The 19,702-nt window shown below is 47.7% G+C and overlaps 1 protein-coding gene across 1 annotated transcript in view; it reads left to right on the top strand.

Moving 5' to 3' along the window:
- Positions 1–19,702, top strand: part of PLXNC1 (plexin C1) — a 137,007-nt gene that overhangs the window by 96,434 nt on the left and 20,871 nt on the right. The window contains exons 21-23 of the mRNA XM_012664045.1: positions 4,060–4,206; positions 16,803–16,980; positions 19,157–19,260. Of these exons, the coding sequence (XP_012519499.1) occupies positions 4,060–4,206; positions 16,803–16,980; positions 19,157–19,260 (429 nt within the window). The remainder of the gene's footprint in view (positions 1–4,059; positions 4,207–16,802; positions 16,981–19,156; positions 19,261–19,702) is intronic.

Genomic DNA, 19,702 nt, shown 5'->3' with positions numbered 1-19,702 from the left:
AAAATTGGTTTTGCTGTAACTGGCCTATGCAAATGTAAATCATTTAGAATTTCCTCAGGTGAGACTTTTCGAGCAAGCTCAACTTCTCATCCTTAACATCAATTAACACCCGGAGCCCAGCTGGCCCATTTAAGAAAATGCGCCGAGAAGATGGACTATTTCAAATACTGGAGAGAACAAACCATTTCAGGCCCTCTAAAGCATTGTAGAAACACCCATTACCTACCATACCCTGTAAGCTAATGACAGTCAATTCTTACCAGTCATTCTGCATTAAAGCAAGTCCCCAAAGACCTGCCTGCCCCTCGAGTTCACCTTGTTGGAGTTACTGTATGAATGTGGTTGTAACCTAATTGAACCTTAAAATTGTTTCTCACAGACTCCAGTGGTTAAGACAGGGGGCCCTGGAACCCACTGCTTGGTCCAAATCTAGACTTCACCACTTACTTGGTTTTATAACCTATAGAATTAGAGGATGTTTTAAGGCTGTTTTGAAGCACAGACGAGAAAATGGATGCGATTGCTTAGCACTGAGGAAGCACTCCACAAATGTTGGCCATTACTATTATAAAATATTAATGTGAAATAAGGGTGTCCTGTTGAACGCAATCTTCGTTCAGCCCTCTGAGGCCCCTGGCGCAGGTTTGTACCCTTAATTTCACCAGCCATCCAGATTCCAGCAAACCTACAGAATTGTGTATTTGTAGCTACTTCTGAAATCCAATTAAAATTTGAATAAGATACACTGCTATGCCACAGGTTTTAACAGTGCTACTTAAGTTTAGATCCAAAAGCAGCACTTTAAATAGACTGTGCCCAGTTTAATGTTTAATGCAATCTTACAAGTAGATGCACACAATTTTTTTTTTATTTCTTACCAACCCCTTCCTCTCTCAAGGCAATACCCATTTTATTAAGATTAATGAAATCTGCCTTCTTTTCTGTTTACTTGGTATAAAGCATCATATGCATTGGGGAGGTGTTGAGCCAGTTATTTCTGGGGCGAATATTTTTTGCTTCCCACTGTTGTTGCTTTAGCCACAGCTGTTGCTAAACGGGCTTCAGGACTGAGCTAGGCCCCTGGGCTTGGTCTTAAAAGGCCGATTCCTGCTGGCCGTCCCAGGAGCACTGACTCAGAAGCTCTGGAGGTGGGGCCTGGTAACCCACAATTTTCACAAACTCCTCCAAGTTGTTCTGTGTGCCTTATACCTGAAAACTCCCACGGTAGTAGGGAGAGCACTGGACTAGGAGTCTTGATTAGAAGCAGCAGGTTTGGGCTCTAGAATGTCTCAGGCCCAGCCAGCTGTGTCTCTGGGCACCGCTCCTTCTTTCTAGGCATCTGTTTCCAATCCACCAAATGAGGGGTGTGGTCATTGGCATTAAATTTCCTCCAGGTGTTTCTACTGGGACCTTGTGATTCTTGCTCTGAGCTCCCAGGGGCTGCTTTGGGCTTTTAAGGCGTGAGGTGTTCAGAAAATCTGGGCTCCAAGCCCAAACGGCCTCCTTGAGCACAGCATTCTGGGTCAAGATTTCGCGGTGCTGATTCAAGAATGTGTCTCACACTCTGGGGGGTGAGGAGGCGGCACAGCTCGCAGGGAGGAAGTGGCTTGGAGCCAGCCAGCCAGTGATACTTTCGCTTTCAGTGCAATAATTCCCTCTGCTGTGGAGGGCCTGCTGCCCCTCCACCAGGTGCCTCAGGGGGTCTGGGACGCTGACGGCCCCAGTCCTCCTGCCCAGCCACACAGATGTCGGATGTCAAGTGAGCAGCACCAGCCCCGTGACCTCCAGGTAACTTCCCCTTCCAAGACTCCAGGCTTTGTGGGTAAAATAACTGCCACTTAGTGACTGTGCTGAAGTCACACTAAGGGCTTTGCTTACCTTTTGTCATTTAATCCCCTTAACAGTCCTTTGAAGTAAGTACCTCTATGACCATTTTGCATATGGGGGAACTGGGGCACACAGACATGACTCTCCCCAGGTCCCACAGCGATTGTGGGTCATTGCCAGGATCTGAGAGCTCTTAGCCACCCCAGGGTGCCGAGAAGAGGGAGCCTGCCCTCATCTGTTAAAGTCCCTAAGCCCAGGCCCTGGGGGTAGGGAGTCATGTCCCCAGCAGCTCTGACCTAGAAATTGTGCTCAGTGGTGACAAACCTCATGGCCCTGTGGCTCCCTAAGCCAGCCACACGTCAGCACCCCCCACGCCTCACCCACCAACACGCACAGCCCGGGGAAGGTATTGAGACTGCAGATGCCCAGGCCTCGGGTTCAGAGATCCCGGTTCCGTAGGTCTGGAGCGGGGCCCGGGCATCCGCATGCTTAGCAAGAGCCCCAGGGGGTTCTGGTGGTGATGAGCAAGGCTTAGAACCGTGGCTGTGGCCAGCAGTGCGGGACCAGATGTCACTGGTCTCTGTCTGGCTGCACTCCGGAGAGTTCTGGAGAATTCCCAGCCAGGGTCCTTGATTCAGGAGCTGTCCCTTCCACAGCCCAGGAGAGCCCACCTGGCCCCCCAACTCCAGCCTCTGCGGGCACACGTGGCCCCCATACAAGGGCTCTGGGCTTCATCTCCAATTGATGCTGGAGGGCAGGAGAGAAGTAGGGTTCTAGTCCTGTGGTCAGGACATCACGGGGGTGCTGGAGGGGAAGAGAAGGGAGCCATGAGGCTGTGAACCACTAAATAAAGGAAGTTTTGCATGAGAATGAAATGTCATGCACTAGTCCCACTGCCCTCCCTACCTTGGAAATTTCTGAACATTCTACCTCTGTCCTGCACTGAAGAAGAGACTCAAGAATGTGTCAGGACAGAAGCCAGAAAGGCGTGTGGGAATGAGGTGTATGCTGCGTGGCAGAAGGCGGCAAGAGGCTGGGGAGGGCAAATATTCTTGCAGCAAATATAAAGGAAGAAACAGGGTAGGGGTGGGATCCCAAGAGATTTAAAAGAGGTCTTAGGTAATTTTCCTGTTCAAGGGAGAGCAGGTGAGAGATTCAGTGGAATCCTCCTTTCAAAGCTGGATGCACTGGCTGGCACGCTTGACTTTGTAAACTGGTGCTTCGAGCCCTAGCCACATGGTAGGCTCTTCACTGTCACCAAGGCACTTTGACACTCTGGCTACGGTTCTTCCTCCCCAAGTATGGTCCTATTCTCCATTGACCGTGTAGCAGATACTCCACAGCTGACCCAGGGCAACATGCTGTGGGTGGATGCGGTGGAAGCACGCAGCCTGCCCCATGAGCTGCTCAGTCCTTTGGAACACACACATCGTGGCTGCAAATCTTGGGACAGACAACAGCGGGGGAGGCAGCCCCACCCCCCTCCAGGAGAAGGTGCAGGTGCCTTTAAGTTTGAAGAAAGAAACCATCAGGATTGGCCTGTGAGTTTGGGAAAAGCCTTAGAAGAAATGGAATTGGCTGTGGCTCAGGGAAAAGACATGGAGTTCATCCGTGGCTCAGCACCAGCAAAGGTGCCCAGAGCGGACAGAGTAGGGTGTGTCTGGGAACTCCTGGGACAGGCCCACCCTACAGGGGGCAGATAGGGCTGCAAAATGTAGAACTGACGGCCACTTCCTTCATGAAATGCTGTCAACCCCCAAAACCATCCCCTTTGGCAAATGTATAAAATGTTCTTACATGTATCTGTTACCAATTGTGCATTTTTAAAAATGTCTTTTATTTTTGGCTTACTAAAAAAAGGTGACTAATTAGAAATGTAAACAATCTCTGCATCTACCAATTGTCCCTAGGCATTAGCCTACCATGTATAAGTTTAAATATAAAATAGTGATGGACTGCTTCGTGCGACGTCACGTTGCTGTCATCTCTAAACGCTGTGAATGGGTGCGCGTGCGCGTGCGCAGACGTGCACTCGCGTCGGGGAGCGGTTTTCTGAGTTGTGCGTCCGATCCCAAGCGGGGCAATATGTATTTTCTTGGGAGTTTCATGTTGATTGTTAGAAAACACTGCCTCCTGTCTCCTGTCATACTGCCATAAACGGAAACTTTAATTCTTTGGAAAGTGCAGTGGATTCCACAGAAAGCTAACTGTCGCTTTTGTGTCTTTTCCAAGGAGACTGTTGGAGAGCCGTTCTATTTGCTGGTGACGACACTGAACCAGAAAATTAACAAGGGTCCCGTGGATGTGATCACTTGCAAAGCGCTGTACACCCTTAACGAAGACTGGCTGCTGTGGCAGGTTCCCGAGTTCAGTACTGTGGTATGTTTTCCAGAAAGGTCCCCATGCAGACTCAGAAATAAGTCCGGCTGGGAATTAGAGTGGGGGTGGAGGTGGGGATGGGTCACTTACAATGAAACGAAATCATTCCTACTACGGGAGGCCTCGTGCGTTTAGTTAATTAAAAACAGTAGTTGATAAAATATTAACACGTGCTCACATAATAGATTTTAATTACTTGGATTGAGGGAGAAAATATTGTAATGATGCCTGGGGTACTCATCAATTTCCAAAGATTTTAATATCAGGATTGCTTATAGCTTTCAGTGTCGTCAAAGGAAATGCAAAGTACTCCCTATTCAGCACTTATAATTGCAATCAGAGTTTCTCAAATGGCTCTGCTCTGGGAAGACAATGTGTGAAGAGATATTTCAACCAAATTGAGGCCGTCTTATTTTAGAACGATAACACAAGACAAATTCCACCGCGTTCCCCATGCAACATGACGCCCTTACTTTATTTTCATGGATTAGTTACAAATGTTTGGTGTCGCCGTGCACTTAATGTACTGTGATCTCATAGATATTTTTAGAGGAAGACTGTAAATCACTACAGCAAGATGATCGCCTAGCCGCTGGAGGCTTTCACCCACTTGAGAACTTCCTTTTAACCCATCCCCACCCCACCCACCCACTACCCTTCCTAAAGAGAGAGAGACCAATTTAGGGCACATTGAGGAATTTTGGAGAGGGAGCCAAGCATGGAAAGTATCTCCAGAATTGCTTAGGAATTTTCTGTGCTTTTCTGTTAAGATAGACTTGGGGAAGAGATTGCTGTGTTTGGGGTTGATCTTTAGCTTTCTGGAGACTCTGGGCGGCTTCATAGTCTCATTAGTGGAGCAGAAGGAAAAGATTACAGTGGGGTTTGGGATTGCTCATTAAGGGAGCCGAGTCTCCTGTGGCTTTGCTCCGGACGGCGAGGACTGCGGTGTCATCCGGGAAGAATTCATTCTCTAATTGGAGAAGGCACCACGTTGCTGTGGACCGTGTTGTGGTTATGTCCGCGGTGGGAGAACAGTCTATACAGCAGCTGTTTCAAGTTCTCAGTCACTGCCAAATGAAGTGGCACCCTGCTCAACTGCCATCCCAGAGGCAGGAAGCTGAGCCGAAATTCAGTATTTCTCAGTGTTCTGACTTCTGTGGGTACACTCATCTGCATCTGAGAGGCCGTGGAGTGGGGTGCGGTGGTTCTCAAACTTTAGCGTGCATCAGAATTGCCTAGAAAGCTTGCTAAACACCCACTGCTAGGCAGCGCCTGGAGTTTCTGCTTTAGGAGATCTGGGTTACGGCCTGAGAATTCACATTTGTAATCAGCTCCCTGATGCTATTAATGCTGTTTAACTATTGGTATAGTGGTTAAGAGCATAGACGCTGAATCCTACCTCTGCCACAGGTTAGCTGTGTGACATTGAGCAAGTTTCTAAACCTCTCTGTACCTCATTCTCCTTGTGTGTAAAATGGAGATGATGATCCTGGTGTCTGCCCATCTCATGGGGTGTTGCGAGGATTAAAAGAGTCATTATTATATAAAGCACTTAGAACATCGCCTGGCACGTGAGTGCTCTGTAAGAAAGTGTATTCAGTTTAATTCAGATCTCATCAAACACTTGCTGGAAATGCAGATCCAGCTATACGGGTGCTTGGGCCTTCCCTTAGGACTGATCAAATCAGAATCTCTGGGGATGGAGCCCAGGCATGGATATGTTTCTTTAAACTCTCCAGATAATTTTGCCGTGCGTTCAGCAATGGAGAGCACTTCTGGATTTCTTGGAGAATGAAAGACCCTATTGACTCTCCTTTCAGTGATGCCGGGTTTGTGTTCAAACCCAGGGGCCTGTCTCCCAACCTAGAGGATGTGCATGCTTTTACTCTAAAACATTTTAGAAGCCCCAAAAGTCCCCAAAGGAAAACATTTGCCAGTGAATACACAGGTCGAGGTGGGGAATCCGGCCGTGTTTCAGTTTCTTGAAAACTCGCAGCCCAAACAGGAAGGAGAGGAAAGGAGAAGCCGGGATTCGAATTGGGGAAGAAGTCAGATGCCTGAGGCAACTTCTGAGGTTTGAGCCGTTTTTTAATGCTTTGCATCTGAACACTTTTTCTCCCTTTCATTTTCAAACATTATTTATTTCACAGTCAATTAAGACCATGTGTTTCTGATTTGTTAACACTCAACTCATCATCAAAATGTTACTTGATGTTGAAGAAATTCATGTTGACTCTTTATAGCCCCCGGGGAAAAGGGTAATGGAAAATTACGATTCCAGAAATTCACATAAATCTGCCTTTTCAGATTTGAATTTGCCGGCAGAGTCGAGACCAGAAAAGGGACGGGCCACTTGTTTTAGGGGCTTTGCCTTCAAAAAATAATCTTTAATGTCTTTCATGGGGCCTGTCCTCACCCCTCTTCCGTGGGGGATGATTATGCTAGAGCCGTAGGGAAGGCGCAGGATCCGGTCCGCGATTGTGTGACAAAATGTTAACAGAAGGTCGATGTGAAAAATTTAAGGTTTTTCATTTCCTTTCAGGCAAGTTCCCCAGCCTGAACCACCACATTTCTGATGTTCTGCCTTCTTCCTTTCCCTCCTCCTCCTAGGCGGGTGTACCCCTGGTTTCTAGTCTTGACTTCCCAAATTTGCCTGAGGTGCTTTGTGTAGTTGAAAACCAAGGTGTGGTGAACAAACTGTGTGTGTGCTGGGGGGCAGGGGGTGATTTCTTTCAAGGAAAGTCGGGAACAAAAAAAAAAAATCGCGAACAGCCACACGAATGAACAACTTGAAATGACAGAGCCTTGGTGCCATGGCAGGGACAGGTTTGAAAGACAGCCCCCAAACTCGTGTTCGGCTAAACGCTCAGAAGGACGGCTCCTCATTTAACAACCTGAAAGTTAGGTTTCACGCCTCTAAGATTAGCATGTGTTCTCCCTGAGGCGTGGGGTGTTTTCTAGAACATAAAGACATCTTGCCAGTTTCTCATACATGAAATCATTACACTAACGAATGGGCTCTGGGAAGTAATGTTTTGTTCTTTGCACCTTGGGAGGAAAGTGCCTCTTTCCTCAAGTCTAAGCAAAGCCCCCCAGAGCCATACGTAATCTAGTGCAGTGAGAAACCATCCTTCTCTCTCCAGGCTGCTGCGACAGTGAGGCAGGCTGCCCTGACGTTAGCATCCTCCCTAACGTTAGCAGCACGGAGGATGGTACCCACGCAGGACTGTGGTCTTCCTTACGTAGCTAGGAATTCAGATTGGACACCTAGAAGGGGAATAAGACCTATTGCTCTGCTGTTTTTATTTCCCCTTTGCAAAATTTGGAACAAATTCGATTTTGACCACAGAGAATCTCGGGCCTTTGCTCGGCTTGCACCGTATCAGGAGCAGAGCAGGTCGCCTGAAACTTTGGAGGAGCTAGTGAAGCCTTGAGGATTTCAGTTCCAGGAAAGTGTCTCACATGGGAGAAGGGACATTTGCCTCCGTTTCAGGAGGAGATGAGAAAAACCAATAACTCGTAGCAAGCGTGCTGAATTAGCAAGAGAAGTTTGACTTGTAATCAAAGCTAAGCGTGAGATCGTGTTTTGAACTCTTAAACACAGAAAACGAGCTTGCCAATCTGCTGTGTCTGAGAGATAGCATCTTGGCACCCTGGGAAATAGTGTTCCAACAAATGTATTATTGCCCTCGTTCTCAGATCTGTAAGAAAGTCTTTAAGATTATTAGAAATTCTTGAAAAAGCGCAGGTACATGCCTGCAGAAACATTAATGCCTCCATTACGATTTATTGAAGGTTTATGCCAGCCCACGCTAGTCTGTCTCTTTCCCCAGTGGTTACCATTTTGGGACAATCATGTGTAATAAAATATTTCATATATAACAGAGACCTAGGTGTCTCCAGTAGGAGTTTCTCATCTCTTCCCACCACTCCCCAGCCCCTTTGGTTCCACTGAGTCTGTCCTTGCAGAAGATCCATTATCCCCATAGTTAAACAACCCACTGTCCCGATTAAGTCACATTCTCTGTTACTTCAATTACATCCCATTGTTCATTAAATCTCGATGTTTGCACTTCAGCAATCTTGTTTTTTAATACTCCTAGCATTTTTGGAGAAACAGTGAAGTTAATTAACAATTCTCCAGCTTTTTTTTTTTTTCTTTTTCTCTCTACCATAGTACAAATCATTTCCATTATGACTTGCAATAATGCTGAAACCATTACCAACTTCATAGTTAGTGTTCGGAGCTTCCTGATCAAAGACTGAAACCATTTTTTATAATCATTTTAGGTAAGCCATTCCCTAGTGGACGGCAAGCCACGGAAAATGAAAAATTAACGTTTAATGGGTGTTTTAAATGATTTTCCTCTTCATACCCTTTCTTCTCACGCCTATAATCTTGGAATTAGAAAATAATTTAGTTATCTAAATAGAAAAGTATTTAATTTTCTTCTTTATGGCTCAAATGTGACTCTATTATTTCACTGTTAGGATCCTTATTTACATTGGTACCTCTGAGAGAATGGTAACATTTATCGCAAATCACGGTGGAAATAGAAGGCATTTTCTAGATTGGTCTTTTTTTTTGCATTGCCAAAGTCATCGTTCCATTTGAGGGTATTCTTATGTACTACAGGGTTCCCCAACCTATGGTGAGTTGTATAATTATTTCACCATATATTATAATGTAATAATAGAAATAAAGTGCACAGTAAATGCACTCGAATCATCCCAAAACCATCCCACCCTTGATCCGTGCAAAGATTGTCTTCCATAAAAACAGTCCCTGGTGCCAAAAAGGTTGAGGACCGCTGATCTAGTACCCTAATAAAATGGCCTGCCTGCCCATTTTTATAAAGTTTTATTGGAACACAGCCATGCCCGTTCATTTCCTTATTGCCCGCGGCTGCTTTCCTGCTGCAATGGCAGAGTTGAATAGTTGCAACAGAGACCATGTGCACCACAGAGACTAAAATACTTATGATCTGGCCCTTTATAGAAAGTTTGCTGGCCTTTAATCTAGAGCTTGCTGTAGCAGAACAGTAAGGAGAGTCCTCCCTCCTGCCAACCTAAAGAGGCTTTGGCCTCTTTCTTCTCCTGCTGGGGACACAGCAGTGGAGATGCTGTACCTCTCTCCACAATCCTGAAATTCATGGGGCCCTTCGCCGAAACAAAACAAACAAAAAAGAAATGAAGAATGCAAAGACTGAAATCAATTATTTTGGGCTACATCAGACAGTTCTTCTCACTTGATTCTAGGATGGACAAATGCTAGTAAATATAGAAAAATTGAGAGACTTTAATGGGAGGAAATTCTCTCCATTCCCTTTTTTTCTTTCCAGTGGAAGAGGCTCCCCTTCCCCTGTCCTCTGCCCCCCACTTTCTGTCAGGGGAGCGAAATCCCTGGACCCAGGAAGCTGTGGGCTCTGGCTCCGTGGTAGGGGAAGGGGAGTTACAGGAGGTGGAGGGTGGACGGGCACCTGCAGCTCAGCGGGGCGTCAGACTGGACGGGACGTCCCAGGCTGCTGACTCCAGCTTGGAAAGAACCTTAGATCAGAAGCTTCCCTGAGACTTGCACGTCTAACTCAGGGTTCATGCTGCTTCCGCCGAACTTCTGAAACTGGTTTCCTTTCTTCTCCTCTTCTCTCTGTCTCTCTTTAATTCAGTCTGAAAACCAGACTTTTCTCTTGACTTTCATTTGGCTCTGAAATAAAATGAGAAATATATTTTGTAGGTTTTATTTAATGAAAGCAATTATTGCTCCAAGGCCTTTTATGAGAAAGTTGCTGGTTTGTAATAAATTCTATTGCAGTTACTTGCTAGGCGTGGTAAGGCATTTCAGAAAGGATGCAGCAGCAGCCCTGCCCTTCCCAGCCAGGAACGGGGCTGAGGAACGAATGAGGTGCAGGATCATCCTCCCACGTGGGAAAATGGCTGCTCTCCGCCCTTGATTCGTCCTCCCAGCCCTCTGCAGCCTTATTTTCTCTGCCTCCTCAATACCCGAAATTGCCAAATCGTGCGAAGGGACGACAGGTCAAACCACTAGTGAAATGGGAATGTGGTCGTATGTCCCTGTGCTGTGTGGCCAGCACAGATGAGGTGGGGTTTGGAATCTGACAATCTTGGGTTTGGATCTGGGCTCAGCCGCTTTACTAGCTCACTGTGTGACCTTGGGCAAGTCATTCAACCTCTCTGAACCTGTTTCCTCATCTGCAAACCGGTAATGATAAAAACGTACCCTTGTACGTTTGTTATGAAGTCAGAAAATAATACACGTAACGTATCTAGTCATCTTACCTGGCACAGAGTAGGTGCTCGTTCTTTTTGTAATAGTTTTTCTTGTCTGAGCTGTTTTTCTGGAAGGTCCTCTAAGCAGAAAGTGTCTCCTCAGCATTCTTTTTGGTTGGTTATTTACTGACAATGGGTGATGCGGGGGAGTTGATTAGCTAGATCCATCGTCATGAAAAGCATCTCTTAAGTGCCCGTGTGCATAACGTTCTTACTAAAAATGTTACATATAACTCTGTAATTGGGCATTTACAACCTACGGCAGGCCATATCCCACTCCTGGACGGATGTGAAGAGGAGGTGACAATGATATACCTGAACAATAACCGCAAAGAGGCTGGTTGGTAACATGCTACAACAGGACTAGGCCCTTCCAATCTGGCCCTCCCCCTATGCCTTCTGGGCTGTGCATTTTCTAGTAGTCTTACCCTTCTCCTAATGGTCATAAGGCACAGTTCCCAAGTCCGTTAGGATGCGATTCAGCTGCACCGAACAGAGACCCGAGGTGTCTGTGGCTTCAGCAACAGAGAAGCTTATTTCTCTCCTCCGTGATGTTCTCGGATGGGCGGTGCAGGCCTGGTAGGGCAGCTTCTCCTCTCCTGTGGCCTAAGTGTGCGATCTCCCCAGCCTCCTTCCACATTCCAGCCAGCAGCACATTAGCAAGGCTGCAGAAAAGGGGACGGATGGTCACCGGCTATCCTTTAAGGCAGTTTCCCAGAGGCTGCCACACAACATAGCCACTTAGTGTCGTTAGCCAAGGCACGGTCACCTGGCCACACCCAGCAGCAGCAGAGGCTGGGAGATGTCATCTTTATGCTGGGTGAACATGACCTAGATAAAAGTGTGGGTGGCACCTGGGCCACAGGGTGCTCCAGATTCAGGGCTTTCTGTGGGTTCAGGCCAAGCCGGGGTAAGGAGGTCAAGCTTCCTCCACCAGGTTGTCTGTGTCCAGGCCGCTGCCTCTGAGAGCCTCGACTGAAAACCTCAGGCAGATGGGGACTGCCCTTAGGAGGTTTGTCACTTTGTGTGGCCTTCTGGCTTTGCAGTTAAGAGTCTGGACGCATCCTGGTTACGACCTCCAATAGCTCTGTGATCTTGGACAAATTTCTAAACCACTCCGTGTCTCAATTTCCTCATCTGTTAAATGAGGCTAATAATAAATAGTACCTACTTCGTAGAGCAGTCGTGAGGATTACATGAAATTGCAAGTTCATTCTCAGTACATAGTAAGTGTTCAATAAGTGCTGGTTATTAAAAATGTAGAGCAGCGATCTCTTCACCATTTTTTTTCTATAAATAATAGTACAGAGCGTCTCTTTCAGATGGCAGGTGGTGGTTGTGGAAAGACACAAGCATGGTCTACAAGATCTCCCCCCTCCTATGCACCAAGCCTTTCTCTAGGCTTTCAGACTTGGTAGCCTGAGTTAAAGATTCAAGCTTGCTGCTCACCAGTCTAATCAGAGACTGGAAGCCAAGTGTCTGCGTGGTCAGAGGCCTCCCTCATGTGCTATGGGTTCTTTTTAGATGTTTGTCAAATGCCCCCTCTTCTATGCAGCCTTCCCTGATTTCTCTCCCTTTGAAAACTCCCCTACAAGCTAGAGGTGATCTCTCTGAATCCATAAAACACTCCATCTATACCTATCATATTCTACCTGGTATTAGAATTTGTTGAATATATCCCATAGTTCTTCTACTAGTCTGCTCATACTTCCCAGGCAGGATCAGTGCCAGGTTCTACTTTGTATCATCTACAATGCACACAATAGGTGCAAAATAAATGGGTGTTATCCACTCCAGCATCAGCAAAGTGAGCTCTTATCAGTTTGGTGCATTCAGCAGTGAGGAAAAATTGGACTAATGGTGCCTTTAATATTAATAGTAAGAGTGTGGAATTTACATCTTAGAGCAGAAAGCCTTGAGGTTAGGAGCTCCAATGCCAGGCCACTCACTCAGTGGTGTCAGAGCCCTGGTCACCACCTTCTTGCCCCTCTTGGCCCTGCCCTCCTAGTCACAAGATGGCTGCCAGAGCTCTAAGCACTGCTCTCCCTTTCGTTGGGGTGGAAACCCTTTTATGTGGTGCTGGGCAGAGAGCTGGGTTACATGACCAGTCCCTGGTGGAGGAGAGGGGAGTTGCCGCCTATTGGGCTTCCTAACTTAGGCTGGGACTAACTGCTGTTGGTACTGGCTGTTGTGAGCAAAGGAGGAGGGATGGCTGTTGGTGGGACAACCAACCAGACCTGGTGGCCCAGCTTTGCTGACACTTCCACGTCAAGGAAATAGGGAGAGGCGGAGCAGTTCCTCTTAACAGAGGGGCAGATTTTGGGGAAAGAGACCTGTGTACATTTTAGAGCACTTTAGCCTTTTGTAGCTATGACGCCATTCCGTAGATTTGGACCTCAGTTACTTTACAAAACATTCTCATACTTAGAAAGGCAGGATCACCACGTGTTGAAGAACACAGAGCTAGAGTGCCTCATTCTACCATTTTCTTGCTGGGTGACCTCGTGCCGTTTATTTAACCTCTCTGTGCCTCAGTTTCTCATCTGTAAAATGGGAACAATAAAAGAATCCACCTCACAGGGTTGTTTCTGAGATTATGTATACTAATACGTCATTTAAAACAGTGCTTGGTACATAGAGTATTCCTTAACGGGCTAGTATTACATGTCATTATTTAGTGATCCTGTCACCCCTTTGAGATAGGAACAATGAGAATTTTAAGGCTCAGACAGGTTAGACGACTTGCCCACACTCCCGCAGCTGAGAGTGGCAGAGAATGGATGATTCCAGGAGGTCTGATACTGCAGCCCCGGCGCTCAGGCCCTCAGCCCTCCCTGCTCGGAATTCTCTGAACACTTACTGAAGGTGATAGCTACACCTGACGGTGGTTTCACAGGCGATGCTTTTGTCTCTCAAATGCATCGTGAATTATCCGAGAACAAGGACTGTAACACCAAGTAGGGCACAGGGAAGATTCTGGCTAAATGGGCTGTGAAGGGGGTGGGGGGCTGGAGAGATGGAGTTTTCACTGGGGGACCTCCCCCCACGGAAGGCAGACCCCGCGATGTCACGGTCTGAGGCAGGATGGGCACCCGCTCCGCTCGGGGAGCAGAGCCCCGTGTGTGCTTTCCCCGAGCAGGGCCAGGGTGTTGCGAGGCAGACGCCGAGAGCCCCGGCTACGCCGACGCTTCAGGAAACCGCGGTGTGAGCGCTAAGCGTCAGCAGCACAAAACATGAACACAGATCAGTTTGTGTCTGAATGTGCTCGGAATTCCCTGTGGACTCCGTCGATTGCCATTTTTACCTCTTTTCCACCCATCTAGCTGTGGAGGCACTGGCAGATTTTACATCTAGTTAAGTTTTCTTTTATTATTTTGGTTATGTTTTTAAAAACATTTCTTGCCTATAGAGAGGTGTTTTTGTTAAGATTGTAGTGCCCTTTAGGTAGTAACAGAATGGTGTTTCTCAAACACCTATAAACAAGCTGGGATTGCTGGAGCTCTGGTTAAAAGTTGCTTTCTCTCCCTCGTTAGCTCTGGAAACCCCTGTGAAATGGCTTCACCGCAATTACTCCCTGCCGCGAGGGGACCGGCTTGTAGAGAAATGTGGCGAGACCCACTCAGACTCGGTGGCAGGTCCCGTGCTGACCCCGCTAGTCCCCGGCCCCTCCGGAACGCGCCCTTGCGTTGGCCATCTAGCTCAGGGCGTTGCTTGCAGCCCGGTCTAGGACAGCGTTCCTGGGGGGCAAGGGGCTTCCTGGGCTGTGGCAGGACCAGGAGGGTCGGTGGTGGCAGAGGGGACAGCACAGCTGAGAGGTTCGTTTTGCCAGCTCTGCAGTTAGACAAATCCGGCTTGAGCTCCTGGCTCTGCAGGAACTAGCTGTGTCCTGGAGCAAGTGACTCAGCCCCTCTGGGCCTCGGCTCCCTCACTCGAAAGCAGAGATGGTGGTAATAATACAACTGCCTTCACCTGGGTGTCGAGAGGATTAAAGGAAGTGTATCTCGAAATGTGTTTGGCAGAGGCCCCGATAAACACCGCTAGAGCAGGGAGGCTTCGCACGCTGGTTCTTTCCGGATAGTCTGCCCAGCGGTTGTCCTCCTCGCCCAGCACCCCTGCCTTCTCTCCTGTCCCGTATTTTTTTTTTTGTTTTTCCTTTGTGAGCAGACAGGCATTTGAACCCCTTCCTAGCGGGTGGCTGGCCCAGAACGCCACTGTTCTCTGAGCGCGGGCAAGGGAGCGACTTCCCGGAAGGAGGCTCGCACAGGCTGGGCTGAAGTCACCGGAGTCAACCTCAGAGCTGTGCCCCCACTGGTGGAGGTTGTAATCGTCTGGTTAGGTCAGGACCAACGCTTCCTCTTGCTTACTTAGAAACGGGATGGTGGGGGCAGGATTTACAGGCATGTGTCTGAGTCCTTTGGGACTGTTAGAACAAAATAACCATAAACTGGGGAACGTGTCTCACGGTTCTGGAGGCTGGGAAGTCCAAGGTCAAGATTCAGTGTCTGGTGAGAGTCCACCGCCTCACAGATGGCGCCTTCCTGCTGTGTCCTCAGGTGGTGCAAGGGGCCGGGCAGCTCTCTGGGGCCTCTCGTGAAAGGGCACTAATCTCTCAAACTGTCACGACCTCGTCACTTCCCGAAAGGTCCCTCCTCCATGTATCATCAGCTTGGGGGGAGGATTTCAACACATGAATTCGGGGGGACGCAGACATTCAGACAGCAGCACTGGCGAGAAGACGTGCCCTTGAGAACCTTCCCAGGTCGAGAACCTTCCCAAGCCCATGTCGGTGGTCCCCGAGTCAAGGGTCCCGAGGGCTGCTGAGCAAGACGCTGTTCGAAGCGCTACGTGGGTAATTTGGTTCATCATCACAGGAAACCCAGGAGGCAGTTACCGTTGTTGTTCTCACTTCGCAGCTAAGAAACTAAGATACATAGAGGCCACCCAGCTAGTTAGCGATGGACTGGCAGGTCACCCAGCTGGTTTGTATTGGGCTGGGACTAAAGCCAAGAGCCTGCCTGAGTCCTCCTGCTGGCAGCTACCTCCTCACTCTGACAGAGATACTGAGTGTGGAGTCGGCATCCTGACTGTTCAGTATGGGCCGAATGTTTCCAGATGAAGGCATATTAATACTAACAATAATAATCATCATAACAAGTTAATACGTTATTATTACTGTTATTGAGCCCTTCCCGGCAGCCTGGCCCCGTGCTCAGCCCTTGAACACATTATCTCGCTTAATAATCTCCATCACAACGCTAGGAGGCGGCTACATTATTATACCCATTTTGAAGTTGCAGTGATCCTAAGGGTCCCCATTTTCCATATTGTTTGTATTTTCATTTCTTAACACTCCCATTACTTGATCGTTTTACATTCCCTCATTAAGCAAGGCTCCAAAACACTAATAATTGTGCATTTCACACCATCCCCAAGTCCCTCTGACTCCGTGAAGACCAAGGTGCCTTAGAATCTACACTGCACCTTATGTTATTTGCAAAATACTCTTAGCTCGTCCCTGAATCAATTCCCCTGAGGATCCGTAGTAGGTAAAACTTTTCCTTTGTTCTTAGACAAAGTAAACTTGAAACTGCTTTTCAGTTCGTTTTGAAATATTCCCTAGTTCTGTGTTTTCACATATGCACAAAGGCCCTACTTCCCCTATTAGTCTAATTCTGAAGTTTTGCTGCACTGGGAGAATGTTAACTGACAAAATGTTAAGTAATGGGCTGAAACGTAGAGTAATTAATGCAAGAATAATAATACAGGGTGGGGAGCTCAGTGTTTTAATGAGGGCTCAGAAACGGGCTGACTGAAGATGTTGGGAGCGGAGGGGAGATGGATGCTGCTGTAATTAATGCTGCATATTAAAAAGTGACCTCTTCACACGATCAATACAGGGACCTCGCGACCTTTTCTGTCACCTGGAACTTTGCTTCTGGGACTCTGTGGTCCTGCTAAATAGAACAGATAATCACCATTCTGCCCTCATCTACTGTGGAATCTTTCCAATTTTTTTTTTGAAGATGAAATTAGAAATCACCATTTTTAGAATATTTATGTGTACATGTATTTTACTCTCAGATATATTTATTCAATGCTTGCTCTATGAGAGTTTTGACTTTGTTTTCCTTTCCATTATGGAAAAAGATGGATTATGGAGAGAAGATGAAAGTAGTATAACGCGATACAGTGTTTGCTAATGTGCTGTCCGAGGTGTTAGTAGGACTCGCCAGGGTTTGTGTCTTTTGTGAATGCCTTTCCGATTGCAATTATCCAATAGACTCAGAAACCTGTTTGTATTCTTGCAGGCATTAAACATCGTCTTTGAAAAAATCCCAGAAAACGAGAGTGCAGATGTCTGTCGGAATATTTCAGTCAACGTTCTCGACTGTGATACCATAGGCCAAGCCAAAGAAAAGATTTTCCAAGCATTCTTAAGCAAAAACGGCTCTCCTTATGGACTTCAGCTCCATGAAATCGGTCTTGGTAAGGCAATGTTGGGAGCAAATCGTCCCAATCCCTTGAGAATTGTCCCTCCTTTCCTCCCTTCCCTCCCTGTCCTCAGCACCTTCTGTTTGGTGATGCTCATATGGCTGGGTTGTTCCCTGAGGACACGTCTAGGGGCCGAGAGACTGCTTTGCTCTCTTGTAAGCTTCGTGATTTTTCCTAGAATCCTTCAAAGATGCCATTTTTAAAATACTATGTTTGTAAATCAGATTCATGAGATTGCTGACCCTGAGACCAAACGGAATCACCTTGCATCAGGACGTACAAAAAGGTGTAAACTCCGTGCCCTGCGTGTGTGTTGCGCCTCACGTTGGCATTTGATTTGTTTGTTGCGATACTGAGCGTGTCATTAGCGGGTGGCTCAGACTCTGGGTGTTAACTCCAGCCTGCTAGAGAGGTCATCTTCCTCTCTGCTAATCGCATCCTACATTAAGTGTATGCTCCGTCCTCCCCCAGCACAAAGCAGCGTCTGCTGTGAATTCATTTTCGGGCTCTATCAGTGTAGGGCAGAGGGGAGCATCTGCGTGAGCAAGCTAACGGGGCTGCGCTTCACTCACGTGTTCATCAACATTTTAAAGTTGAGCTCCACGCAGCCCTCCCGGGAGACCGTCGTGGGATTTTAAAGCAGATAATGGGACGGGAAAGAAGAATAAAATCACAGCAGTGACAGTGTGACAAGGTTCCTCTCCCCCTGGTTGTACAGTTAGTTGTAGGCCTCGACTAAGCAGGCAATTAAAATCCTCCCATTCGGCCCTCCCAGTCAAACCTCCTGCTAAAAGGCCATTGAGAAAAGCCTGGGAGGTCTGAGTGAGGGCATGCGAATGTGCAGCCATGTCGTGACCATGTCGTGACCTGGCTTCAAAGAAGGCAGGGCCATGGAGGCGCCTCTCTCCGTCTCTCTTCTCCTTCCTTCCGTGGGATGGCCGCTGGGCAGCTTGAAGACCATTTTAGCTCATTTGGTTAGACACAGGATCAAAGGGGCAGCCTCAGCCACGAAACCATGACTGACCCCAGACCATCAACTTCCCTGCCCTGAGCATGCATCTCGCAAACATGTGGTTCTCACTCCAAAGGACACGGGCACACCCAGCCCGACAACCACAGGGAGAACAGCCCCACAGGCTCAGCCCTGCCGCTGATGAGTCGGTAGTGGCATCCTCATCTTTTTTCTGGGTTTGTGCCAGTCAGGTGTGCCTTGCCTCCTAAAGTAGGAAGGCAGGGAGCAGGACAAGCAGGTGGCCTCACGTTGTGGTCTGACAGTATTAATAGGGACACAGCCTGCAGCCATGTCAGGCTTCTGCCTGTCTGCAGATCTTCCAAACTATCTGCAGGCTGGTCTCAGGAAACTAAGGCAAAGCCTCAGAAAGCAACCATAAACTGTACTAAAATCTAACACTAGAAGCAGCTATGCTCAGAGCTCTTCTAGCAGAGGCTCACAGACTCAGATGCCCACATGGGGCAGAAAGGACATATGTAAGAGATGTCTGCTGCCGAAAGTGGTGGGGCCTGCGTTAGCTGGGAAAAGGCTTGGGGCAGTGCCACTTAGCTTCAGCCGATGGCTGCCATGCAGGCCGTAGGGTCAGTGTTACCAGATAGTCCAATTTTTTTGAGAAGAGAAATGAGACATCCAAATTTTTATGTGCAATCTCCAATCTTTAAATGTTGGCACTGAGTTGACGTTCAAATAATAATTAATAAAACACCGTAGTTTAAAAAAAAAAAAAGCCCGCACATTTGTGGGCCACATTTCTGACCCTAGGCACGAGTAAAAGCCTCAGGGTAAAAGCTTCAAGGAAAAGTAGTTTTAAACATGAGAGCCCTGGCCTGGTGCAATGGCTCGCGCCTATAGTTCCAGCCGCTTGGGAAGCTGCAGTGAGCTGTGATCGTGCCGCTGCCCTCCAGCCTGGGCAACATAGCAAGACCCTGTCTCTTAAAAAAAAAAAAAAATCAGAGCCCTAAACACAAAACAAAAACAAAACAAAATCAGCCTACCAGACTGATACCTCCACACCTTTAACAGAGATTCACCACTTTATTCAAGTTTTATTTATTTATACATAATAATTGTGAAAGTAGCAGGGTAGCATTTAAAAGTTGTCACTGTAATTCAAAAAAATAATACAACCCACAACTCCCCCCACTTATTTTATTCCAGAGCTGCACGTGGGCACACGGCAGAAAGAACTTCTGGACATCGACAGCTCCTCTGTGATCCTCGAAGATGGAATAACCAAGCTGAACACCATCGGCCACTACGAGGTAGGAGCCAGCCTTGGCCGCCGTGCCGCCCCCTCAGCCCCGATCCTAACTGGACTAGAGAGTCTCCAGCACCGTGGAAATGCTTTTAAATGACGCAGCACTGTTGCCCGCATCCTGGAATAATCTGCAGATTGTTGTTTCGGTTTTCTTTGGTGCCTGTTCCGATGGGCCGTGGTGTGTTTGTCACGTATTCCCTTCTCCGAAGGCTGTGGTTCTCCCATCGCTTGAACACTCTCCAAGCTGAATTTCAGGTTGGAAGCTTTGCCTTCAGGGCATTCTCAGACCCTGTGAAGAACCGTTCCTAGCAAAGCCAGAGAAGAGTTACCATTTAGCTTCCACCGGGTGTCAAATGCGTCGATGCTGCACGAACGCCCTAAAAGTGTTAAGCCTCACCTCAGCCCACAGTGTTCACCGTAGACCTCGCCACCTTTTGCGCAGGGTC

Source organism: Propithecus coquereli, unplaced genomic scaffold (genome assembly GCF_000956105.1).
Source record: "Propithecus coquereli isolate 6110/MARCELLA unplaced genomic scaffold, Pcoq_1.0 Scaffold85, whole genome shotgun sequence".
Lineage (NCBI taxonomy): Eukaryota > Metazoa > Chordata > Mammalia > Primates > Indriidae > Propithecus > Propithecus coquereli.
Note: the sequence above shows the minus strand (reverse complement) of the source record. Positions and strands in the feature narration are given on the sequence as shown.